Source organism: Syngnathus scovelli, chromosome 6 (assembly GCF_024217435.2).
Source record: "Syngnathus scovelli strain Florida chromosome 6, RoL_Ssco_1.2, whole genome shotgun sequence".
In the NCBI taxonomy this organism is placed as follows: domain Eukaryota; kingdom Metazoa; phylum Chordata; class Actinopteri; order Syngnathiformes; family Syngnathidae; genus Syngnathus; species Syngnathus scovelli.
In genome coordinates this window covers 9659172-9686665 of record NC_090852.1, presented here as the reverse complement: position 1 = coordinate 9686665, position 27494 = coordinate 9659172, and the positions used below count along the sequence as shown (strand labels likewise).

The window sequence follows — 27494 nt, the reverse complement described above, 5'->3', positions numbered from 1 at the left end:
TTTTTGCGTTCAGCTGTTGAGATATGGGATGTCTCAAAGAATTTGGGAGGATGTGTTTTTGTGAAGAATTTCTGAGGGAGTCTGAGGGAAGTCTGCAGGCAGGTCGCTCAATGCCAAATCCGAGCAGCAGCCCCGTGCAGGGGAAAAGCACCAGAAGAACAGGTGATTTAAGGGAAGATGCCAAATTTCAACACATCACAGGGAAACACTGTTGAAGATGAAAGGGAACAAATAATAGTATCAAGCCCAAGTATTTAGGGGAAGATAGGCTCCCTGCTCGGTGTCAGAATGATGTGTCAGTGCCTTGATATGCAAGTTATTTGGCAGTACTTCAGTGTACAACTCCACACAATTATGTAGCGTGATTTCTACGTCTTTCTCTGGTATTGTCAGATTATAGTCATATTCTAATTGATACCTTTAGGTCAGAGGACTATAATTCCCCCACTCACTTGGAAATATTGACTCACTGTGTTTCAGCTCTAGCTGGAGACTTGTGTTTTCCCTATTATGCTTTCATTTAAGACTGGCCTTGTTTTTGTTCTCATGTTTTTATTGGTATAACGAACTTTTTTTGTTATTGTTTGGCATGCACATCTGCACTTGGTGAACCATAAAGCCGTACAGCAAGAATGGGGAAATGTGAATGTGACAAACAAATGGTATTAATGATGTCAACTAATAAGTAAGACAAATGTGTGAGTAGGTGATTTCACATCAATGGGTTCTGTTTGTGTGTTACTGGATTGTTTTTCTGGTGATAAACTAAGGAGTGATGTTTTTTGCAGCTGTTTAATTAAAGAGGAAATTAAAAAAAAAAAAAAGAATGTAGCCGGAAATATTCTTCTTATTGAAACATGGGGAATATTTTTCACATTTTTAACATTACTTTAATACTGCTACATTGTGATACATATTCCTGGTGAAGGATTTGCTGTTGATTTTCATTATTGCTGCTGATTTATTGTATTATTGTTGTCATTATTATTATTATTATTTTAGTACTATTATTATTATCATTATTATTATTATTAATTTGCTTGTGTTCTAATCTCACAGAGTATTTCTACATTTATTTTGATTTGATTGCGAATATATTTTTCATGCTTGTAGAATCTGCACCAAATTGATATCAAACAATTTAATCAACTATAAATTTAAGAAATGAACATGTGTGAATTTAAAGACCTAAAATATTCATATTATTGCTCCAATTTTGTCACTATCAAATTGTGATTAATTTGAGACCAAGAGGATTCAACATCATTCACTGATTATAACTAAAGAAGATATGTCTTGTTAGAAAAAAAATATATATAAATTACAAATTCAGAGAATAAAGAATCATTAAAAGGAGCACAATATTTGAAAACATCCAAGAGTTAAATTATTTGATAAAAGACATCATTGAGATCCAGGTGGGGCTTGAAATGAATCATTTTTATTATATCAAATGGATAAATATTTATAGTTGTACTAAGTTTATCTTGTTTTTCCTTTTTAATCACTTCACTGGTTTCTTTTATATCAAACAAATTATTTTAGGTGCATTACCTGACATGTTTCGGACACTCTGATGAAGGCGGAAGAAACCGCCGAAACATGTCAGGTAATGCACCTAAAATAATTTGTTTGATATAAAAGAAACCAGTGAAGTGATAAATATTTATATTTTCTTTGCAAGCTCCATGCATTATAATTCCCCCAGAAATTAGTTTTTTTGTTTCCTATAAATTCTTAATGGAATTTGCAGGGTTTAAAATGAAATAAAAATGTGAATGGGGAGCCCCTGCATGTCAGGTATGCTGCCTCCATGCAGACTTGTCTGTGGGTATTTTCTTTTCACATACCTCAGCTGATCTTATCTATGCAAACGAGTGTGGCTACAGTTTGGCAAACACCTCAGAACAAAACGGACAAAGATAAGAAAAGAAAATGGAAATAATTTGCACACATTGTTTATTTTTGCTTTTCAGGCTACAGTGGCCACCAAGACCTTCTTAACTGCAATATTTTCCGATGATTACATCCATTATTTTTTTTATTTTTACATTTATGTGACTTTGAAAACGCTAAATATAATCTAAGAGATTTTCTTATCACCTAATATGTTTTGTGTGGCATGTACTCAAGTGAGCTGCTGTCATCTTTCTAGCTCTCTCGGTAGAGCTCTGATGAATTCCCCACCCGATTTTCCTCATCATTTCTTCTGCTCCCGAATCCGATTGTCATGGTGATCAAAAAAAAGAACAATCATCCATGACAGGGACCCGCGGGGAATTTAACTGTAAAAGTATGGTGATGATGACTCACTCCAATTGAAAACCCCGAATATTTTTATCTCGTCTTTCTATACATCGTTTACTTTTTTATCACAATACTTGTTCGGGTTTTAGGATTTTTTTTTAATTCACTTTTTTTGAAAAAAACTATACAGAAAACATACCTCTTATTGTTCGAATGTGCTCTTGCGGGGTGTTGCGCACTTAAACTTTAGTTTAATTTTTGTATTGACGGTTAGGTTCTTAGTAAAACGTCTGACCGCAAATGCCAGAAAGCTTTGACGTGTCCTAACAAAGGTGCGTTACAGCTTTATTCTGATATACTGAGTGAACGCTTCCGCCTGTGATGTGCCTTACGGTGTTCCTTCATGGAACTGCACAATGGGGCGTGGGCGCCTAGGCACATGTGTAATTGAACCACGTGGTGCTTACATGCATTTAAGAACTCACACACACAAAAATATAAACACCAAAAACTTCAATGTATTATTTTGTTCAGTCAATTCGCTCCTGGTTGCAGTTTTCCAGCAGACAAGCTCTGACATGTCAAGGTATGCAAATGAGCAAATAGGGGGTTGCATATCCTCCAATTTGCATGCGGAGAGATGACTATCGGTGTGCAAACAGCCGCAGGTGTGATCCATGCAGGTGAAGGAAGCGTCTGTGGCAGCATGGGACGCTCGGACAGTTTGGAGCACCTGCTTCCAACAGCGCACTTTTTTGTCGCTCTTTTCGTTTACATTCGTCAGAGTTGAAATATATTTCAGGAGCATCACTTAACAGTTCATGCCTGCTCTGTTATTGGTATCAGATGTTTTTAGAAGTACTTTTGAGCATAAAAATCTATCATTTGTCATGTGAGCACTGATTGCGCCTCGATTAGTTGAAACTAATTGAATCCCTTTCCATGCAATTACATATTTAGCTGCGCCACTCATTGATGTGTCTTTTGCATCCCAGCGGAGACAGCAAGGGGGAGGAAGGTAAGAGGAAGTCTGCCCAGTAACAATCGCCCAGCCTGGTCAAACTCTGAGGAACTATTGGCTATGCAAATAGATACACGCAGGGGGAGGCGGAAACTACTTTAGACTGACGAGACGAGAGGAGGGGAGAGTGAGGGGAAAAAAAACTTTAAAGAGACATTTCCTTTGCTTTTTCTCCCAAGAGCGCTATGCAGCCTATAGGAGCTTAATGGAAAAGACCAGCTTCCAAAGCATGGGAGGACTTTACAGTCTTCCCCTGATGCACTGCGGCCTTCATTCACAGCTCACAGCTTTGAAGTCGCCCAAGAAGAATAGGGGATACGGGGGAGGATTAACATATTTACCCATGCAGATTCTCAACTCTTTAGGCAGTATTTTTTTTTCTATCTTCTTAATAAACGCAATCTACCACTTGCTTGTCTATGCCATATTTCCAAAGGGGGGGGGGGGGGGGGGGGGTATTGTGCTATTTTAATGGTGCCCTGCTCTGGAAAAGCACATGGTGGCCCCTCTTTGTTCAATGGAATCCCTGTAAGAAACACAGAGGTCTTTTAAGAAAAAAAAAAATTCTATGACTAAACATAACTTGACGTTGTGAAGTACCTTTCATGAAAATGTAAACTTAAAATGAAATTACAACCCTCCCTGTAGTATTTAAACAATTATATGCTATTCAACGCTCCCAAAGATAATAAAGCCGCTTTAATGCATTATTCGACATTTGAGGGAAAAATGGTGCATAAGTTAAATTGAAGGTTGTTGAAGCGGTGTGTGCATGCGCACATGGTAAAAAAGAAAGAAAGCGAAGAGAGCCATGCGTGTGCTGCTCGGAGCTAATGAAGTGAATTGCGTCAGTTGCGCACGCCTGCAGCGCAGCCTTGAAATGCGCCTGATGCAAGTAGAGGCGCACTGAGGGGACACACAGGAAAAGTTCTCGACGAGAGGCAGGACGACGCGGACGGAGCCCCTGCAGTCTCGCCTCTTTTTTAATGCCTCCTTTACACTTTCCCTTCCACCACGGTGTGTTTTTGCTCTCCGACACACTTCCTATACAGTGATCCTGCTTCTTTTTGTGTGTTTTTTTTTTTTTTTTTTTTTTTTTAGTTTTTGTTTTTGTTGTTGTGACTTAAGCCAAACGCCATGGAGCTGCTCTGCCTCGAAATGGACACCAATATCAGGGCTCGTCCAGATCCGAACCTCCTTTGTGATGACCGGGTCCTCCAGAGCTTGTTGACCATAGAGGAGAGGTTTCTACCTCAATATTCGTATTTTAAAGGGGTGCAGAGAGACATTCAGCCCTTTATGAGGAGGATGGTCGCCACTTGGATGTTGGAGGTATGAACGCCGCACAAAGCTTGTGTCCTTTTAAAATGTTCCCGGTGCGTGGCTACATTTGTTCATCTTTCGTAAAACATTGTCTTTTTACGTGCTTTTCGGCGTTTTAAAGTCCGCTGGTGTCGCTCGTCTTTGCGCTGCTTTCATCTTCCATACATAACGATTGTAAATATTTGCCACCCGTGTCCCTTGAGCTGTGCACTGCGGCTGTTTTGGCCATTTTTACTGATTTTATTAAAGATAGACCGACTATTTCCATGCACACGTATGCACTCGCCGAGCACCGCGCTGGTCGATTCGCCATGTTGTTTTTTTTACGGGAGCGTTTGCGCTTTTTAAGAGGACTTTACAATGTCATAAACGCCATAACAGCACCTAAAATGCTTCGGCTATGGCACAGGGCGAACCTATTTGCCCCACGATTGGACAAATTATGTGTTTTAACGTTGCAAACGTTGTGGGTATCTGTTTGAAATGGAGGAAGGGCGAGGGCCTATTTGCGCCAGGCATTCCCCCCTCGCCATGCCTCATACAGGAATTATGTTCAAAAGTCGACCGTAATTCTTTTATTTCTCACTAACATCGAACTCCAAACATTGCCGAGGCTCTCCGCTTTATTTTCATGTGAATATTGTCCAGTTCCGACCTACTGGATATTTTTAATTAATTTTTAAAGTGAATATATCGGATCGCTGGTGACGCACGCCACCCCAACCTTATGCGACTTGTTTTTTATTTTGACATATTATTCACATTAATCCTCGGAGAATTTGGAGAGGAATAGTCGGGTATGATGTGTAAGGCGTTATAGTGTATTATGGTGCAAAAGAAATGCATCTGGACAATTTATTTCTATTTTTAAATATTTTTTGAAAAACATGACGAATGAAGAAAAAGTTGTTTCCGCGTGCTGCGCTACAAGCGGGGTGTTTTCAGGCTGGGCTCGATTGTGACTAGAATTCATATCTTAGTGAATGAACTGCAGGAATGTGACGCTATTGACGCGTTTCACACTTAATTCGCGCTTTGTGTAATCATCACTTCGATTAAATGTGATGTCGCAACCGATCAGGACCGAGCGCAAATTCTTGGCCGGTCCCCAACTTTTGAGTGTCATCCCATTTGTATGTGCTTTTCTATGTCATTTAAAGCTTATTTATGTTTTCAAGTGTTGGGGAATAAAAGTAGACGTCATTGAAAGCTGTTCTATTGTATGTTGTATTTATTGTAGTGCTCTCTGTCTCTCTCGCTCCCCCTCTCTCTCTCTCTGTCTCTCTCGCTCGCTCTCTCCCCCTCGTCCTCTCTCTGTTTAGGTTTGTGAGGAGCAGAAGTGCGAAGAAGAAGTTTTTCCCCTGGCCATGAACTACTTAGACAGATTTCTAGCAGTCGTCCCCACCAAAAAGTGTAACCTGCAACTGCTGGGAGCGGTTTGCATGTTTCTTGCATCCAAATTGAAAGAGACTCGTCCATTAACTGCAGAGAAACTTTGTATCTACACAGATAACTCCATCAGACCACAGGAACTGCTGGTAAGTAACATTCAAACGTCATCAGTTGCTCATCACCAACTTTTTAATCTTCCATTTTTTTCCCCTTTGTTTCGTGGCATTTTGAATTACCCGCTTCCCAAAAAGTCCAGGGCGCACTTGAGTCTATGTTTTAATATAACGCAAAAAGCCACACACAGGTGAATTGTTCCACAGGGGCTGCTTACTGTAAAGACCCCCTTTGGATGGGCTTTAAAGTCTGTCTAATGGTCTCCATCGCCATCTAGCGGCAAATATTTGCACACGCAGAGCAACGAGGTCATCTTGAAAAGCAGCCAAACTTCTGACTCTGTTCCTGTCAGAGTGGGAGAGAGACTCAGAGAAATCCGTTTGCCTTTTACAGTTCAGCCTCCATCCAAAAATACCCAACGACGCACACTCATGATGCCATGTTATCTCACGCTCGTTCTGTTTTGTATGTTTGCCATGCTCGTCGGGGCGATAGAACAATTGTTTATTTGCGGAGGCCTGCGATAGTTGCCTTCACCTGCGCAAAGCAATTACTTAGGCTCAGTCTCACATTTGATAACGAAGCCCTGCAGTGTTACATAAACATTCCTCGGTAAACAACAGTCAATCCCAGCCATGTTGTGAAAGAGGCCTGATTTTCTAATGGTGGTCTCGAAGCGACCGGCAGTTCCGTTCTCGTACCTATATGGTCAGCAAGTGAAAGCTGTGCTCTCCTTCAAACAGCATGTCTAACTTTTAACTTTTGAAGCCCTCTGCTGTTTGTTTGCTGATGCTTAGTCTCTGTGTTTCTGTATAAGGCAGTATTTTGGCTGTCATGCAGATACAGGAAACAGAGATCAGCTGCTCAGTGCATGTGATCGCTTGCTTCTCTTTTTTTTTTTTTTTTTTTTTGTGGTCCTCATCTTTAGTAAGAATTTCTTGCAAATGGAACCGCAATGTTAGAAAGAAGGTGTGACCAGAGGAAGGCAGTAGCAGAAGGAAGTGGGGCCCGACCTGACACTCAGCATTCAGCTCTGCTATGTTGCAAGGTTGTTTTTTTTTGGTCACAGATTAGTGCAGCTGCATCTTAAATGCATAAAATAATTTTGTTGCTCACATGACGGTAATAATTTTACTTAATTTAAAAAAAGTAATCATTTGCGACAATGGCACAGCTCCTTTGGATTGCATGTCATAAGTAGAACATTGCACATCTGAAAAGGTTAGCGGAAAAAAACATGCAGGTTCAGCAGTCGCCATATTGGATTATCTCATGACTGAGACCATGCTGTCTCTCCCAGGGAGAAAATGAGCAGCATCCGTGGTTGCAGTCACAAGGCAGTAGTCCGGAACCAAACCACTAAATGTTTTCCTAAATTAGTCACCAACTCTTAAGTTAATCACCTCCTGCTCTAGGAAGTGAAAGTAACAATACACCCAAAGACAGGAGAACACCACACCTAGTGTCATGTCCCATCACATGGGACATCAGCATGTGTCTCCTCTGCTCAATGTACTGCTACAAGGCATTTATACATCTGAATTGTAGGCCTGTTTGGCGCTTGACAATGGTGGATTTTCTGAGATTTTCCAAATGACATTTAATGGTATTATATGTGGGAGGAAATCTGTTTAAGAGTGTTTTTTACATTTCTTTCAACGTTTGAATACAGATTAAATCCTGATTCTTCCCAATACGCAGCCTTCCTCCCCCCCTTCCGCTCACACTCAGCGGAACCTCTGCTGGGCCTCTTTAGGAAAGTCCCAGATGCCAGACAGACAAGTGGGGAGGGAGCACACACTTGTGAGGTCACCTGAGCTGGCGACATTACTTGTGTCAGGCTGAAAAAAAAAACATGCAAATAATTGTCATTTGCACCAGATGACTTTTTGATGAAAATAATTGGTGGGTTTAGGTAAACTAAGTACCATGGAAACTACAACTATCCCTTTCACTGTTTGTTTCCTTTGATGGCAATGTTGTAATAAATTGTAGTGGCAACACAAACAATTACTAATTTATTATTTAAAAAAAAAAAAAAGTTTTAATTTTGACTGTCTGGCAAACATATCAAAGTAGAGCTATCGAATTGCTGTTTGGTCATAAACACATCACATGTTTGCATGACTAATTGTTGCTAGGCAGAATTCATACGGCATGCTCACAAGGCTGTATGGTAACTGAGGGTTAATTCAACGGAAAAAGGAAGTCATATGAGGCCACATTAAGTACATAAAATGACTACAAAATATTGTCGCAATTGAATGGAGACTTTGTATGAAAGTGAAAACAAAATGTGAAAAATGCAATCGATTCTGCAAAAACTATAAAACATTTAAACGTCTCCTCGGCCTTTTGTGTTTTTATTTTTGCATCATCATTACCACAATCCGCTGGTGTCGCCTTTACTTTAGGAATGGGAACTGGTGGTGTTGGGGAAGTTGAAGTGGAACCTGGCAGCAGTGACGCCCAACGACTTTATCGAGCACATAATGAGGAGGCTGCCGCTGCCTGAGGATAAACTGACTCTTATACGCAAACATGTCCAGACGTTCATCGCCCTTTGTGCCACAGGTAGGTCATGATCAACCACAGACGCTTGCTCATTGATATATTGCATACTTTGGAAAAACCGATGCAAACTACATAGTAGTGTATACTGTTTCTTTGCTTGCGATATTTAAAGTACATTTGTGGATGCACTTCTCAGCCATCTATTGAACGCCAGGAGAACAGACAATTACAAATACAATGAGTGCACTCACGCAAAGCTGCTCTCAGCCACAGCTCACACTGACTCGTTGAAATAATTTCACTCCATCAGGTCCTGCCTCTTAAATGCACATATGCACGACACCTTTTTTTTTTTTTTTTTTTTTTTTTTAATACATTTTAAGCTTGCGTTTTTCTTGTCGTCAAATATTTTTACAATTGATATAAAAATGTGTGTTTTCATAATTTCTGTGTTTTAAGAAGTTTCAGTGTGTTTAAAAGAGTCTGGGAGTGGTTAAACTATATATTAAAAAAAAGTTTGTCTGTATTGCAGATTTTAGCCCGTCGCAGGTGGGTGTGGGACATTATTCCCCGCAATAGACAGGTTCACTGTATATCCAACGATGGGGTCTTTTCCAGTACCCAGCTAACCACAACTCTACTCACTATTGATGCGTTTCCATTGGCTACTACTTCTAGCACAGATTCACGATGGTCCAGACATATGAAATTGGAATGGTGCAAACAGTGCACAATTAGCTAGTAAGTACAGCAGTACGCCATCACGCAGCAAAAAAGGCACGCTGCTTCACTTTAGATTGCTTTTTTCTTTCTAGTTGATTTTCATGAAAATATTTATTGATGACTTAACTACTCTGTTTAGTAGGCTAGTTGCGACTTAAATACATACTCGTGCTGCTGTAGGTGCGGGGTGGTTGAAAAATGAGGCCCCCCAGCATACTGAAGTTTTAAGTGTGCCAAGTTGATGATGGCTTTAGGAGTGACGTAAGCTACTTTCAAGCACATTTCAAACAGTGAAATGCAAAAAGCTACAATGTGAAAAATAACCCAAATGAAGCTTAGATCATCTGTCATGTCGCAGTGTGGTATGTGGCGGCGTTTTGGAGACTCGTCAGTAGCATCCAGTGACACATCAAACCAAGCTTCGGGAATGCTCGGTTGAGGAGCATTCCCATGGAGCACGGGGTTGTGAAGTGATGGACGTGGGTGTAGGCTTGGCAGTCTATTGTGAGCTGGATTGTACCCACAAGAGCATACATCAAGTGAGTCCTAGGAGGGACACGCATCCTTTAACCCGATCTGTAGCTAGCGTTGAAGGAGGTGCATGAGGTTTGACGTTACCTCAGACAGGAATGCACCTTGCATCCCCCTTGGAAAATAGTTCCATTTACTGACATAGTTCAGAGCAAGGTATAGTTTCATCAACTTAAAATGAAAAATACAGTCATTGTTTTTATATAATATTGAAGAAAGGCAAGGGTTAATCTGAATAATGGGGGGGGGGCAAAAAAAAAAGGACCAAGTGACTCCCACTGTTATGTAGATTCTTGTGTCATGACAGCATGTCAGTAATAGTATCTATTGTCAAAGCAACATTGTGAAAGACTCAGCGTGCACTTTGTCCGTAATGGCTTCATTGAGGGAGTGGAAGTGAATTTACGAGCCGAGTCCTCCTGACATCGCGTCTTCGGAGAGAGCCTGTCGACGGATAGTGCTGGATTAGCAACAGACCATTTATTTATGTATGCACTCGGCAAACACAGAGTATTGAGGGCAAGACGCAGAAAGGGAAGAGTGCAAGTGAGTCAACAATTTGATGCACTGAAGCTTTCCTGGGAATTCGAAACCCTTTTTGCTCAGTGTTCCCAGACGTAAATCTTGCGTTATCTGGTGAGAATCTTCCCGGCGGCATCTTCCAAGCCGCGCTGAAGAGCTGAAGACGCAGCTCGAGGAGGGGAGCTCTCAGGAAAATTTGCATTTGCAAGACAGTCTGCAGCAGGTCACCTGTGGCCTTGCCGTTTCATTCAAGCCAGCAGCCGCCGCAAATCCCACCGCCGCTGCCCGTCTAGTGAAAGAGCATAAAATCGCAAGAGAACGAGGAGAAAGGACAAGTGGAGAAGAAGGCCTCGCTCTCCTTCCTAGTAGCTCCTTGCTTTTGATGAAACGGTTCCGTTCAGGCCACTCGGTGGGTTTTTGTCAGGTGGCGTAGGCTGCCTCTGTATTAATTAATAACACTGGCTGGTCCATTCAGGACTATGCAAATGGCTTGGGGGGCTCAGCTCAAGACTGCGAGAGGGGAGACAAAAGACCCAGCCCTTACATTTCATATGCAGAGCCATGTGAGGGTCAGCGCCGCGGGGCCCTTAATAGGAAACACCGGCCTTTCCCTCAGGCAGCCCGCCGGATAACAGCCCAGAAACAAGCTCATTAAGGGAGATTATAAGGCTCCATTCCTCCACACGCACACCAAGCACTCCCAGTTTCCTCCTCTATTCTTATTCAATCAGGCCAGAGTGGGAGAATAGACGGGATGCATGGGGCGGACAGATGCACCCCAAACTGTCTGCTGTGCTTAATGAGCTTTGTCTTTTAGCCATATTGGCAGGGATTATGCTCTCTTTTTGTTTAATCTTCACTCCAATAGCCTTTACTGTAATGGTACGTATGCTTTAGATCAGTGGTTCTTAACCTTGTTGGAGGTACCGAACCCCACCAGTTTCATATGCGCATTCACCAAACCCCTCGTTAGTGATTTTTTTTTTTTTTTTTATTCTAGACATAGATGTTTTTTACTGGTGCACAAAATGAGCCATGCATGAACATCACCTTGTTCAAAGAACAAAACCAACACCATGCAAGAACTCACAACAAATTACATACTGGTAAATCAGAATTTACACAATAAATCAGGTTTGTTCAGGCCTCCTCAGCGGAGGCTCTGTCAAACCCCTGAGGCCGACTCACCGAACCCCTAGGGTTCGATCGAACCCAGGTTAAGAACCACTGCTTTAGATCATTACCATCAAACTCAAGGCCCGGGGGCCAGATACGGCCCGCCACATCATTATATGTGGCCCGCGAAGACAAATTGTGCGTCAACATCATGTGTCAATACTAAAATTACAAATTGTCTTCACTTAAAAAAAATAAATAGAGATATTACTAGCAGTTTTTATTACCATTTATCTTTTTAAAATATTTGAACAGTTTTTACTAGTCTCTGATTTCAAAACCAGTTATTGTGTATATAATATAAGGCGATGACAGTCATAATGGCCCTCCGAAGGAAACTGACGACGATGCGGCCCGTGACAAAAATAAGTTTGACGCCCATGCTTTAGATGGTCTTAGATGTTGATCAAACGCAACACATATCTGCCATTACAAACAGTACTTTGTACTGCATGATGGGATGTACCTGTGATTCAAGTAGCAGAGGACAAGCTCTTCAAGTTTTGAATGGGACAAGTAACTTGATCATTAACTTGTTAGTTCTACAGCGGAAAACTAATGTTTCACTAAATGGAAGACACCCTTTTCCTTTCCCCCTCTTGTTTAAAGTCCACTGAACCCGCAGGACATACGAATTCGGCATTGGATCTTCTCTCTTTGAGAGCAAAAGAGCAATAAATATAAACATTATAATGAAATAGTAGACAGTGCATAATTGCACTGCAGCGCAGCTAATCAAATTCAAATGGTGTCTGTATCAAATCGTAACCAGGTAAAATCAAGTTGACTGTTTCGCTTTCATTTTAAGTCCAAAGGTTCTTCCATTGATAACTTTTAGCTCCACAAGATGGTGAAACTGTGGGCAAATATGCCCATGCAATTTCTATGCAACCGTGCAAATATTTTTGAGTGATTCATGTCCCTTTTCATACCAATCTCACTGAACCAGAATGGCGTCGGCATGGAGACGCTCATCACATTGGTCAAATGAATGATTCATCTCAGATGTGCTCAATGAAACAATCTTTACTGCTATTTGTTATCGTGAAAAAAAAAATAAAAAAATCTTGGCACTGGATGCGTCAGTCTGAACAAATTAGCCACCATCTCGCACAAATTATCCTCACATCCCTGAAATGTGGGATCATGTCCGGTGCTGCCACATTGGCAACAGATGAAGCAGGAAGTAGCCTGCACCCAAAAGTGTGACACACTACGTGAATCACACAGCGGCATGTCCTGAGCAACCCACTCAAAAGCCTGTGGCCATCTGACTCACGCCAAAAACGCAAAGGGAATTTATCTCTGGATGCTGCTACATTCATTGCCATGTTTGAAAAGTCAACATCCTCATTTGAAGTCTGCATGTTTAACCTTGGTGCTAGTGATGCTGAATTGATTATTCTGTCATTTATATACTTTAACGGTGCGCTGAAGTTAGTTAATTGTACAAACAGTAGATGGACATGACCTTGCCACGTTGCCTAGTGTCTATCGAGTCCTCCCATCCAAGTATCCTTGTCGCTCCTGATGTTGCCATCAGTGTTTGACCGAACCATTTCTTTCTTTTTTTTTTTTTTAAATAATAGTGTCTTGCGATAGTCATAAAAAGACGTTCATGATGTTCAACATGCATATGCAACAAGTTTGCTGGTGTGCATGTGTGTGTTGTTTAGTATAGGAACGTGTATTTATTTATAGGAAAGACGAGTGTTTTGAATGACGGTGCATTAGTGTTAATAGTGACTTAACCATTCCTAAAATAATAATTTCACCTTTACCAAACACTCTTCACGATACACACTATACGATACAGGACCTTGATTTATTGCCTTGGAAAAACAAAAACATGGAGTTGGAGAGGAGACGTGATTTTCTGCCAGTTTTTATGGCTCCTGTTCAACTCTCCAGTGTAGATTAATTTACAAGTTGAACGTGCATACATTGCAGCCACCCGCAAGGAGTGTGCCATGTAGGGCAGCAGACTCAATGTGACCAGAGGCCAGAGAGGATGAAGTTGCAGACAGAGAGAGAAAGGGCCATTGAAGGCACTGAGCGAGCGGCGCGCTGGCCAGACCAGGCAGCCGCCGCTTACACAGAGCTTTCCATCGGAGGCGTGCGTCCCCACTCGGCTCCATACACTGTTTATCCTCAACAAGAATATTAATGAGCGGCTCCTGAAATACGAGCATTCTTCGCCCCGCGTGCTGCCGCCACCAGGCCGCATTGGCTGTACACGCGCACAGCCTTGTTTGTTGTTGTCTTGTGTTGAGTGCGAGAAATCAACTCGCAGTAGCCTGCTCATCCACAAAACTACATCTGCACCACCTGTCCGTGTACTGTATGTGCACGTATAGCATTCCTTCCCTGTGAGCCCCCCCTTTGCTTGTCAGTCTGCACTCACATAGTGTAAATCCATGTACTATGTCTTTCTCCTTTTACCCCCCTGGTGAAAGTTGTACTATTACAGCAGTGATGTAATGCCGAGGGGTCTTTGTGTGCTCTTTCCTCTTGGCTCAAGGTAGCCTTTAATAAATCGGCCGCTTGGCAGAGGCCCAGCCACGAACACAGGGGTGTATAATAAGTTCATTTATTTGTCAACACTGAGCCCACACGATGAGAAAGCGCCTGGCTGCGCATGTTAAAAAGGCAGTGAGGGGCTGCCTTTACAGCTATCAAAGGGCCCACCTCTTTGATTCCAGCTGGAGGAAGAAAAATCTCCTTCAGAGCCATCGCATGCTGTTGGCTTTGCTATTGAATATGGCAATATGGTAATGTGCAGGCTGCCTCTGCCCCCTCCCTGCTGCCCACTGCCCCAGCCCATAGGTGGCCCAGGAACAGAGGCATGCTTGTGGGGGAAGGAGGGGAGGTGAGGGTCACTGGAGGGCAACTCTTTTCTTCCTGCAAAACCTCACAAGGATTTGGCCACAGACTTGAGAGTGATGCGCAGGAGAGACGTCAATCCCCCCGACGCTCTCCCACCACGCCTACCACCTTCCCGTCTTTTCTCCTCGTGGCCTTGTCGCCACGCTGTCCATCCCTCCTTCTTCATCTTCCTCATGCTGTTGACCCCCCGCGCCCCGCTGCCCCGCAGCCCCGCTGCCCGGCCACACTCTTTGTCCGGCCCGTCTCGCTGAATTGCTACTGGCACACAGGGGATGACTGCTGTGTCTCTCAATTGGGTGAAATGAGGTGATGACTCCGGACAATGGAGTCACACTCTTCTGCCTTCCCTCTGGCTGTCCCGCCACTCTATTAATATGCTAAAAGATAGGAGGGCCGCCAACGTAAACCACCGCCTGTTGCCGCGACAAAGCCTGGGGCATGTGTGTCATTCAGTGGCCCCCGAGCGGACCGTGTGCTTTCCAAAAAGAAAGGCAGGAGTTGAGCAAGACGTACAGAGAGAATAGGGGAGTGAGAGATTGTGATTCTTGGTCTCTCTATTTCGATCTCTCTCTCTCTCTTGTGCCCCCCTCCCTCACGCCTGTATGCCAGTTGCCTTGCCTTTTCGGGCTTCTGGCCCGTTCACAAGCTGTCTCATTTGCATTATGAATGACAGTGAGGGGAGCTAACAAGGTTATTGGTCTTTGAGACGCACGCCTGTGACCACACGTGGAAAAAGGACCTACAGCAGTGAGCATTGGCACAGGCACTGAGCCTCTTTATTCCTCCCTTTCCAAGCGCTATGGGGCTTTTTCAGCGAGCACACGATTTACTCAGGAGATGGAAGAAAAGGGGCCGGCCTGGGGAAAAGGGAGGCGGGGGACGGAGGGAAGGGGGGAGGGCGGGCGGCTGCTTTTCAGCTCCTTCACAAGCCAAGTGAACCCTCATTATCCAGACTGCTGGTCATTAGCGAGCGCTACGTTCAGGCTGTGCGTAGTGGAAGGATTATTTATCAACTGACTGCTAAATTACAAAATCATACAGCAATGTCTCACGTCTGTATTTTTTTGTGGAGTTATTAATCAAAACCAGGAATTATGAAATGGTTATTTAAATCTTAGTGCACGCTTCTTTTTCTACAACTTACTCAAAACTTTTGGCTCCAGAAAAGTTACCCACCAGGAAGCCTAATATTTTTCAAGCTATCATTCTATGTGCCCTAAAAAAACACCAGTCTGTTTTCAATAATGTCAGGTTGAAGTTCAACCTTTAAATGCTTAAACGCTTGATTTGGGGCGTTAGGGTCCAAGATCTCAAATAAGTTATGAAATACAGATTTTTTTTATAAATCTGTCTTGGGTGCGTGCGCACACACACACACACACACACACACACACACACTCAAATAGCAGCATCACTCCCACGTTTACTGAATTAGCTTTTGTCCTCTCCAACAGATTTCAGATTCGCCATGTACCCTCCATCCATGATTGCCACAGGTAGTGTGGGGGCCGCAATCTGCGGCTTACAGCTGGACTCAGTGAACCCGTCCCAATGGGGGGACAGTCTGACAGACCTGCTGGCCAAAATCACAAACACAGAAGTGGTGAGTTTATGTTTAAAAAACTTGTTTTAGTCCCATTTTCTCTTTGCCCATGTATACCTGTGTTTGGGAAAATTGCATAAACAGACATCTGACCAGCTAATGCAATTAGACCACACTCACACTGTGATGTAAATACAACATAATGTAATAGTGTAGTGTGTGTAATTCAACAAAGCAGCATCATAGCTGGAGTTCCTATTATTTTGGATTGGATATAGTTTCTTAGCCCTGGCAATTGACTACGTAGAGATTTTGTGATTCATCTAATCAAATTAAGAGAACATTTGTTTCTTGTATGTTTGTCACAAACCTGACTAGTTAGCAAGTGGCAGGTTTTTGTTCGAGTAGGGCCTCCTCATATAAACAATCTTGGGAATGTCGCTGTGGCGGGTAAGACAAGTCCAAACAGCAGCAGGACCTTTTGCGACACCTGGCATTCATCATACAGCTGGAAGTCTCAGTCTCACCGTGCTTTATCGCATTTGTACTTAACAAAATGCAGCATTGGAAGTCCAAATTAATGTAAATGGGTGTTCTAAAATTGACCCATCCAATTTGCTGAGACCAAAGTTGCAGAGAAGCATCTCGAGCCTGAATCAAGTGCTTCAAGAATGGTGGTGTTTGGTTTGCACTAGTTGACTTAGTTGGAACAAGAATTTCTGTGTGCTCACTACACAGGGGGCCGATAGCTGTCGCCCCCGACGGCACTTTGTTAAATCCCGTCCCAAAAGACATCTAAGGAGGAGGTGGGGGGGACCATCAGGCTTGCATGGTGACAGTCAAGCCTCTCCCGCCTCTTCCTTTTGCTCCATCTTGGCTGGAAAAGCATAGCTCCCTCTGGCGTGTGCTGTGTGAAGTCCTGCTCACCAGCGAAGGAAAAACAAATAGCCCGAGCAGCACAGGACCTCAGTGTGTTTAAACTGCACGGTTCAGGACTTGAGGGAATTAAGTCGCTCCATGGCTCTATGATCAACTCCCCTACATTCCTGGATCCAGACAAGCCGTGCTTTGCAGCGCAGGCTGGAGGCGAAGCAGAGGGCACCTTTCCTAACTCAACATATATGAGGGACTTAACTATAAACTGCTTAGAAGCCAGCCAAAAAGTAAACATATTGGGTATGTTTTGGTTTGTAAAATTACTGGTGAACTTGTATCAGACCACCGCTAGTGGGACACAGCTCCAAGAAATGTGAATGTACGCAAATGTGTTGCGTATTTGTTTTGGAAGCACTCCCATGAAGTCGTTGACACGGTCACAGAGATTGTTCTCAAAAGTTGCTCTGTGTCATCATCCGATGCCACAGCGAAGGATGACAATTTGGACTGCAGTCACCAGGATGCTGGTTTGAACCACACTCCAAACCTACACATAACTTTCTGTATTTGTATTTGCAAGAGGGTATCGCTAAAGTTAGTTCAACAGCCAGGACAAATGTGAGGGGAAAGTTCTGCCAACGTTGCCGCTCTTGCCAATGGCATCTTGGACGAGGCCACCCTCTCCTGGCACCCTGCTGGCATCTGCGCTATCCACGAGCTGCGGTTTTCCAATAGAAATGTGACAAGGCCCAGTCATCACCTTGGGCTGCTGGGAAAATGTGTGTCATGACACACACACACACACCGGTATTCCTAAACTGTGCTTCCGATAGTATCAAGAAAGCGATATAAAAGAAGCTATGATCAAACAAATAATCTGTTGTGTTATTAAAAAAATGACATCAATAATTGCATAGCGCAGAGGGCAGGGCCTATGAGCATCTTGAGGGGCATCCACGCCCCCCCCCCCTTTCAACGATGTGCAAGAGCGCTGCCAATTGTGGCTGAATGCGCTTGTAAAAGTGGAATTCATTTGTGATCTAAGGGACATCAACTTTCCTCTGCAACTAACTCCCCCAACCCAATAACTTTGCAGTTTGTGAACTTTTGGAGACATACGCACATGATCATAAATAGCTTCATCCCACAGTCACTCATTTAAATTTGACTATTTCTCTTTTTCCTCCTGTTTTAAAGCTATAGTTTAAAATCCTCTTATATGAGTTGCAGAATGGCTGACTCCACAGCGAGTGAAATGTGTTTATTTTGGAAGATCAGTGCTTGACAAAATGAGCTGTTTTGGGCCACAGAAAAAAGAACGATGGCATTTTCTATACTTGGGATTTACACCGTCAGCCTCTTTCTGGAAGATTCTTGAGATAAGTGCGTCGTCTGTTGTGTGTGCTCGCTCCAGCTCTGACCATCCAGCTAGCTTTGTGCGGTACAATCGGCACTTGAAACACATTCCATGGCTTTACACATTTCTTCCTTTTGGTTTTGTCTGTCTGCACGACTTCCCCCTGCGACTCATGCCACAGAGGCCGCCCAAGAATAATGTGCTTGCCTGTCACACAGACAGATTGTTGCAATATGATGAACGCTTGAGGTGGGAGGGCCGTCGTAACAACATGGCGGGACTACGACACCATCATGTGCTGTCCAGGTTGAGGCAGCGCCACAAAGATGCTTCGCTAAAGCGCTCTGTCTGCAATAGCCTTGCTCACTCTTGGTCTTCCCTGAAAGCTACTAATGTTTCCAGTAGTCACACGCTGAAGTCATTAAACTTTCTCAAATGAAACCTTTAAGGCTTGGCAAGTCGTCGGAGTTGCCGCTCTCAAGCGCTGCAGAGACTGTGAGAGTGTCTTATTAGAAGTGAAGGCATGCATTCTTGCGGTAGAACACAGGCAGTCGCTTTACATGTTTAGAGCTTTGCTTAATGTTCTCACAGGAATTGAGATTTTTATGACCAAGTGGGGGTTCATATTGGTGGGTGCACACGCCCACGTTAGGGTCTGGCCACCCTAGAGGATGCTCGCTAGTTGAGTTACCCTCATGTCTGAGGAAAATCAAATCCACATTTTCGGATTCTAAGCAGCGCTGTTGAAGCGATAAGATTTTGTAGCGGCAATTACTTCAAGATGACCCTAAATCTGCAACAAGGAAAAAAAATCAATAGGCAGGACTACAATTCGGAAACATGTCTCATGCATGTTTAGCCTGTGATCTCTTGTGCTGTTTGACCGCTGACCTTTTGTCAGTGAGCCTTGCAGCTCCTGAAGAGCAACTCTGGTCTGAATTATGTCTTGTTCCTTCTTGGCCTGATGGCATCTAAAACTATAACACTGGCTTTTCAGGTTTAAATTAGGTACAGCTTTGTGTTGCCCTTTGAGCCATCACTCCATTAGGTACAATGAACACATGGAACTTTTTTTGTTACAGTATCAGAAGGTTCTCCATTAGCGCACTCAATTGTGAGCAAATTTTCCTGCAGCACCGTCAATTCAACATCTGTGGGATTCTTCTGCTAACAATCTTTTCAACGATACCAGCCCCTCTCTCTCCCCCATCCGTCCCCACTGTGGACCAGGCATCACAGAAGCATATGAGGGCACAGTGCTGTTGAGAGGCCCCTCTCCCAGGTGGATTCTCACATTGCCCGAGCGCCTTTGATGCTGAAAGGCGAGCCGCTCGGGTCTCCCATGGATCCCCGGCAGGCAGGCAGGCACAAGGACTGGCTCTCGTTAAAAAGGCACCCTCTTTGTGCTCCCACAGGAGGTGGATGTAATTAACATAACTTTGGTCCTACCTGTGTTTTCAGACATCGTCGTCAAGGCTACCTTTGTTTTCTCTGCGCTTGGGAATGACTGAGGAACTGGCGTGGGCTGACGTAATGCTCGGGTCTGCCCCTCAGCCTCACTGCTAGTGGGAGTTGCCAGGAAGTTCGTGGCCATTTAAAACGTCTGGCATACTGGCCCCCCCCAAATTCTTGTCATTCACAAAGATAGTTGTGGGGGCTCATTTTCTCCCTGGGCAACACTGGCACAATAGCTGCTTTGCACTGAACAGTTTGGAATGCTACATCTTTGGTTTCCAGTCCACCTGTTTCTGCTGTCTGAAGTTGAAATCTTTCAGGCCCGATAGCATCACTATATAAACTAGGCAGTTACACTTGTGTATATAATCTGCTTCCTGATTACCTGGAAGACATCCGAATTTTGCCCTGGTTTTTGGGCCAGGACCTGCTCGCTCTTCTTTTTTGGTGAAGAAGTACAGTTTTGGGGTTGGAGGTGCTCTTGAGCAAAGTCTTCCATCTAATGGTGAACACTGCTATTACAACATAAAACGGATCAGCTGCAGTTATACGAATAATCATCATCATCTTGAGCAACTATACTTAAAACTCATGTTCAACAACTTGGAAATAAGATGAGTTCAAGTCAAATGGTTTCTGCCAGCCATATTAATCTGGATCTGATTGATTGGAAGACAAATGAGTCTGCCATATTTTAAACTGAATTAGGTGGTTCCTGCTTCTAGTAACCTGTCATAGACATGGTCAGTCAACAGCGTCTTAAAGTTGTGTGTGTCTCTTGTGACATTGCAGGATGTTCTCAAAGAGTGCCAAGAGCAGATTGAGCGTGTGTTAGAGAGCAGTCTGCGCGAAGGCCGGAAGCAGCAGCAACAGCAGCAGCAGAGCCAGAGAGGCCCAAGCAGTAAAGGCCTGGATGAGCTGGATCAGTCCTCCACCCCGACAGACGTCCGTGACATCAACTTGTGAACCACAAGAGGGCCCCATTGCGCAGGATTTACAATGACAAAAAATATGAATCATGAAAAAAACTTTCTTAAAAGCAGAAAAAAAGAACAAAAAAACAAAATGCTAAAAACACAAGCCCTTTAAAAGAAAAAGAACAATGTTTGCTAGTTTTTTGTAGATTTTTCTGTTCTTCAAGAGAAAAAAAAAAAACGCCTGCCCACAAAATCTAGATTTTTTTTCATCTAAAAGCAACAGATTCAGGGCACGATGATGCTCCGTTGTGCCTTGGATACACAGAAGAGAAAGCAATCATATTTGCATTCTGCCTTTGATTGTATAGAATGATCATTAAGTTATATTGTAACTATAGCTGGTTGGCAGAAAGTTGCATACGTGGGATCAAAGTATGTGCTTAGTTTTTGCTTTTCTTTTTTTTCTTCCTCACTCGCTATTGATATATATTCATGTTATCATCTGATCTGACCATCAGTGAGATGTGGCGAGAAAGCCTTGAGAAAAGTATGCGTAACGTTGGTGGGTCCCAAATCTAGGGGTGAGACAGGATCATTTGAATCATCATTATTAGCCGTAGTAATTATTATTAGTCGTAATAATATTATTTGACATATTTTGAGTAGTCAAGATCAATAAGCTCCTTTGTCAGGCTGCTTGTATGTGTGCGCATGTGTGTGTGCAGTCTGAATGGGATCCTGTATCTAAATTAGCAGTAAACATTCTAAGGCGCGAGGCACTTACAATGTTCGAAGACGATGGAGCAGGCCAAGGTTACATACATACTTTGTCTATCAGTATAACAGGGCATCTATGCTATGTCACTGCCTTCATTCATTGGCAGTGTATCTAGGTCTCTTGTTGGCCAGCAATAAACTGCTGCATGGACCATGAATGAGACGGCGAGCGAGTGAGCGAAGGAACCTTCACTTCACTCAGAGCACGTGTCTAAAGTCTTGGAGAACCTCAGCCTCACAGGTCATGCGAGGCGGTTGTTTTATTACTGCCATTCTGTTAATGATTATATGACCACATATTGTGTTACAATGTTGCGCGTGTTTAGTCAAAGAAGGGGTTTGGAGTGCCCAACTCTCCAACACGAGCACAGTTAAGAGCACAGTTGAGCGGCGGAGAGGACAATGCCTCAAAGACAGGAGGACGGGAAACTCCTGTGAGAAGGGAGGCGACAGGGTGCGGGAAGAATGGTAAAAGACAGTTGGGCTGGATGAATCGAAGGAGTGTGGGAAGGCGGGAGGGAGCGTATTGCTGACGTACAGCCAATGGCTGAATGATGAGTACAACACCCAATAGAGGTTGGAGAACAGAGTGACTGGGTCGACTTAAAATTCTCTTTATGGAGATTTACTATACATAGATAATTGAGTTGGAATGAAAAATGCACCAGGTTCAATTTAGATGGATGCTAAATGAGGAACTAAAACCGCCAGATCATATGAGGATGAGTTTCCCTTTTTGTTGCTTGGAGGAGTACAAACTATTGTCAATGCATCTGGAGTCCCTTGTATGGTTGTGTTCGGCTCCCTATATGATTTCAATGGCAAAGCACTTTGAGAACATACTCCCCAGGAGAAACATCAAAATGAATTGGTGGTGATTTGGACGTGGGTGGGTGGGTGTTTGTTTTTAATTTTACTTTTTATTTTTAGCCTTTGGTTTACTTTGTAGGGCTGGTTTCCCAATCACCCCCCCTATGTCAAGCAAGAGTCACATAAAACTGGACATTCCAATCAAAGCGAACATTCCTATTCAAGCAAAGACCAACTTGATCCAAGGAGCCTGTCCATTTCCAAGGATTGGAACAAAAAACAAAAGGCCAAGACACACAGTTCCCTCATCTGTGGCTTTCCTTTACACTGTCAAGATTTTTTTTTTTTTTTTTTTGTACTTGAATATTTCTTTCTATTTATCTGCATCACAGCCACAGTCATGTCTCACAGGGCGGCGCTCGGGTGATCGTAACATCCAATATTTGCACATGTTCTTCAGAGGCCAATGACTTTTGTTTTGTTTTAGTTTCCAAACCACCACAATGATGTGTGTTTTAATGGCTGTTCACTTTTTATGGTGCTGGCTTGAAATTGCAGAAATGTTCGACAACATTGTGTCAGGCTGTGCTGCGTGTCATTCAGTCCTCTTTGAGCTTTGCTGCTTCGAATAATCGACGAGGGGGTTCATCGGGCAGAGAGACACAACCGTGTTCTTCTTTTTGGACTTTCACGTGTGCTTGAGTTTAGTTTTTTTTTTTTTCATGAACGACATTGTTGGTTGTCAGACTGAAGATAATGCGGGGATTTTTTGTTTGTTTGTTTGTTTTGTTTTAATTTTGGCTACTTGATTTGCCAAAACATTGAGTTTTCGATAATTGCCCTCCTTCATTTTGCCTCTGCCGGATGTAAGCTCTCACCCAAACTTAATGTCTTTCCTGCAATGTCTTGTTGCGTGTGTTATATATTGAGACCACACTTTCAATTTGTGTTTGATATATTTTATGGGGTGACCAGACTCACAAAAGGGTTTTTTCTAAGATTTAGAGATACTGTATTCCAAAGTGAAGAGAGGACAGAGGAGGTGTGAAGACATCAAGAAAAAAAAGTCAATATTTTTATTGAGTTATTGTTGTCTTTTTGCGCTGCTAAAAGCTATGAATTTGTTTCATTTATACAAAATAACATTACAGAGTTGTGATGTGTCACTTGAGTGTGCTGCTATTTTATAAACATTTGTATTATAATATAATTATTTTACTGCTTAAGAGATAAATTCAGAAAAACGAAGTAGAAGGTGATAGAAGAACATGAAATGAGTATTCGACTGGAAATGTTCTTTGTACAGTTTGACATTTTGCTTAGATAGCATGTCTCCTTTACCCCCTTTTTGAATCTATTTTGCTTCTTTTCTTCAGTCACATTCTGCATCGGTTGGTATATATCCTATACCTCAGGATTACCGGCTACATTCAAAAGGAAAAAAAAGCATACAAATAAACCAATCCATCATCAGTACCTCTGCACTTAGGGAACCTGGAATAGAATAGTAAGCAACTAATTAGCATTTTGTGGGTGCATCGCTGTTTGGCATTCACATGGACATACTGGAGAGGGGGGGGGGGTCGGAACATTTCTGGGGGTGTTCTAGCATATTTTGCTCATGTTGGTGCTACATCTGACATGTTGTGGGTGACAGAGGCTACAACAGCATTCCTATGATGGCCAAAGTACACTTGTTGCTTTATTCAGTCATAATTGCCCTGAATGTCCGATTCCCAATGTGGGAATGAGGTATTTTGGTCTGAGATCATGTGCGTGTGTATGTGTGAGTGAGTGAGGGAATTACACCTGTCATTTTGACCCATAAATATTGTGATATCTGGAAGTTTGAATGGAGCACATTTCCCTTTGACTCGCCTCCCCTCCCCACTAGAACCCATATCATGTACCTCAAATGTCTGTTGCACAACTTCTGTTCAATAAACTTCTGCTTTAAAGGGTGTGACACCACATCAGCTCACTGTTCTTTTTCTTGCCTTGTTTCCTATTCACAAAGGTTTATTAGAGCAGTCTGCAATGGGGAGCATCATACAGCACTGCAAAATTCAGGTGCAGGGTTCGATTCCGGCTCCGGCCTTCCTGTGCGGAGTTTGCATGTTGTCCCCGTGCCTGCGTGGGTTTCCTCCGAGTACTCCAGTTTTCTCCCACATCCCAAAAACATGCATGGTAGATCGATTGACCACTTAAAATTGCTCGTGGGTGTTATTGTGTCGATGGTTGTCTATGGTCTGGCAACCAATGCAGGCATTCCCACTTACTGTCCAAAGCCAGCTGGGATAGGTTCCAGCGCACCCACGACTCGCGTGAGGATAGGCGATTCAGATAATGGATGGATGATTACTTTTGGCCCACCATGGATGATGATGTTGATTATCAATCCATTCATTCTCTATCCATCCATTTATGACTACTATTATTATTACGATTATTTGTTTATTAATTATTTATTTATTACTTATACGACTAAAAGTAACAATGGATCACTTGTGAATGAACATTCACAATTTCAGAAACCTAAACGCAGAAGCGCGGTCTTTACCGTAATTGTGCTAAAATGGACGCTCTCCACAAAAAAAAAGACTTGCGTCCATATTAACAACAATATGCTTGACATTCATCGAACCGGGGAAGTAGAGCGGTCGACATTTTTGTGTGCCTGTGAACCTCAGTCAAGTGGCGTCGAAAGCAGCTGATAATTGATGCGGAGGGCTTTTTGCTCTGTTGACCTTATCCGGGAAATGACGGCACTAACATTCGGCTTGACATTTGTTCGACAGTAAGTGTCTGCTGCAGCAGCTCGCATTGACATCATAGCTGTGAGCCAGCAAATCTGACATGTAAAGGAAGGATTGCTAACCCATGGTGTTAGCATTAGCGACAAATGTATTTAGTTGATTGTTCAGGGAAACTGCAGTATGACAGAGTGACAAGCAAAGCGGTATCTCAGGATCCACTTCGCCCTAAATAGATGTGGAAGCAGTTGATAGCACGTTGCTATAAACAGAACGAATGTTACCCACTTTAAAACCATGCACACCATGTTTCGTTGCATGAAACCATAATTCGGTGTGTTGTCTGTGCAGCTGCAATCCAGTTTGCTCTAAATCGGAGCGCAATCTTGCACATAACGAGCCAACACGATGAGGGGGCCGTATAGTAAATGTATAGTAATTATTTGTATGGAAAACAGTCCTAAGTTATTAATATAATTCAATCGAATGGAAGTTTAATGATCTGTGCACTTTTAGTGTGTTGCATGTCTTAATTTTTTTTACGCATTTTTCAATTATAATAGCCGATAGCTTACTTGATAGAGTATTTGTAACAATGCTTCTGGGCAAGAAACCTTGCCTTGATTCAAAACCTCGTAATGTCATATGTCAGTACGATCGTAGCTATTTACTTTCCTGATATGTGTTCGATAAAATAATAATTATAACCATGTATTTCCACCAGTGGAGAAACCCAGTATAATAAAGATGGCCTGCTACAAGGTAAGGTGTTCTTTAAAAAAAAAAAAATGTGGTTGCAAATCAGTTTCATTGTTTTCCGTCTGTCTTGAAATCCAGGCCAGGCCATAGACTGTCCACTGTCTGAGGAGGGGCTGCAGCAGGCCGAATCTGCAGGTCGCTACCTGAAAGATGTCAAGTTCTCCAACCTGTTTGTCAGTGACATGATGCGAGCGCGACAGGTTTGATATTCACAATAAGAAAGCGAGAGAAAAAAGTCTTCTTACAATTGGAGAAACGACTCACTGGAAACAAAGGTCAAACAGTCTGATATGCGATGCTGTTTTGTCGATTTGTTCCTTATGGTGGAAAATATTGAGTCAAGATTGTCACTTTCATAAAACTGTTATTAAGTCACATTTTAACATTTCATTCCTTCTCAAGAAAAGTATCAAATAAAATTATATCAAATGAAAACTAGAATTTGCAATTCCTGAAGAAATTGCGTGTGAAGGTGAAGAGGTTGAATAAATACTTGGGGAATGTTGCAGAATGATGTTGAAAAGAGTTGAATCGGTTGAAAAATGTAGAAATTACAAGGGAAAAAGGAAATTTGGGAAAATTGGGTGTGAGTTACAAAATTGAAAATTTGGAATTTTGGGTAAGTGGGAAGTTGTGGAATAGGTAGGAAAATGATGAACAGTTGAAAGGTCGAATGGGTTGAATAAGTTGAAAAATGTAGAAATTAGATTAGAAAAACAAAATTGTAGAGAATTTTTGGTAAGTGGGTAGTTGTGGAATAGGAAGGCAAAAGAAGAACAGTTCAAAGTTGGAACAAGTTGAATCGGTTAAAAAATGTAGAAGTTAGAGCAAATCTTGAATCCTAATAGAGAATGAATGGGAATTAAAAGAAAAAAAATTGCACCAAAATTTTTTGAAATTTGGAACAAAAGGAAAAAAACAGCTTCAGGAGGTTCACTTTTGGGGTTAAAATGTTGAAATGGGTTTAATCGGGCAAAATTTGCAAAAGTTAGCGCAAATGTAGGTATTTAGGGCACTTAATGTTGAAATATGGTCATTTCCGGTTTGATTTGGGTCACTTCCGGTTTGATTAGAGGCACTTCCGGTCCAGCTGAGGTCACTTCCGGTTTATTTGGGGTCACTTCCGGTTGAAAAAGGTCACTTCCGGTTGAAAAAGGTCACTTCCGGTTTGATTTGGGGTCACTTCCGGTTTGATTTGGGGTCACTTCCGGTTTACCTGAGGTCACTTCCGGTTCATTTGGGGTCAATTCCGGTTTGATTTGGGGCACTTCCAGTTCATTCCGGGTTCATTGGGGCACTTCAGGGTCAATCCAAGATGGCCGCCACTCTGGAAGTGGGGGTCAAGGGTTGAATTGTGGAAGTGGGGGTGAAGGGGGTGAATATGGTAAGCATAAGGTGAAGCAAGTGAATAAAGTTGGAATGGGTTGAATCGGTTGAAAAATGTAGAAATTAGAAGGGAAAAACTAAATTTTGGGAAAATTTGGTGTGAATTTCAAAATTGAAAATTTGGAAATTTTGCTAAGTGGGAAGGTGTGGAATAGGTAGGCAGAAGATGAACAGTTGAAAGTTGGAACGAGTTGAATCGGTGGAAAAATGTAGAAACTAGAAGTGAAAAACTAAATTTTGTGAAATTTTGCAAAATTTTGTGCAAATTTTAAAAGTGAAAACGTGAAATTTTTGAATTTGGCAAGTTTGGGAATGTCCCCAATGTGATTTGAATGTGTTGAAATAAGTGAATTTCAAACTGGAACAACAAAAATGTGAAATGTTGAATCTGCCATTAAGAATGAATGGGGAA

General features: G+C 42.5%; 2 protein-coding genes across 5 annotated transcripts in view; both read left to right on the top strand.

The window, feature by feature from the left end:
• The window catches only part of ccnd2a (cyclin D2, a), a 126297-nt gene extending 102142 nt beyond the window's left edge, over positions 1-24155 (top strand). For all 4 annotated transcript variants that reach the window (XM_049722767.1, XM_049722768.1, XM_068651086.1 and 1 more), the window contains 5 exons: positions 4370-4600; positions 5914-6129; positions 8512-8671; positions 15904-16052; positions 20473-24155. In XM_049722767.1, coding sequence (XP_049578724.1) covers positions 4406-4600; positions 5914-6129; positions 8512-8671; positions 15904-16052; positions 20473-20646 — 894 coding nt within the window. In that variant the 5' untranslated portion in view covers positions 4370-4405 and the 3' untranslated portion in view covers positions 20647-24155. The remainder of the gene's footprint in view (positions 1-4369; positions 4601-5913; positions 6130-8511; positions 8672-15903; positions 16053-20472) is intronic.
• A 639-nt stretch (positions 24156-24794) lies between these two features.
• The window catches only part of tigara (TP53 induced glycolysis regulatory phosphatase a), a 46234-nt gene continuing 43534 nt past the window's right edge, over positions 24795-27494 (top strand). The window contains exons 1-3 of the mRNA XM_049722776.2: positions 24795-24981; positions 25662-25699; positions 25775-25896. Coding sequence (XP_049578733.2) covers positions 24905-24981; positions 25662-25699; positions 25775-25896 — 237 coding nt within the window. The 5' untranslated portion in view covers positions 24795-24904. The remainder of the gene's footprint in view (positions 24982-25661; positions 25700-25774; positions 25897-27494) is intronic.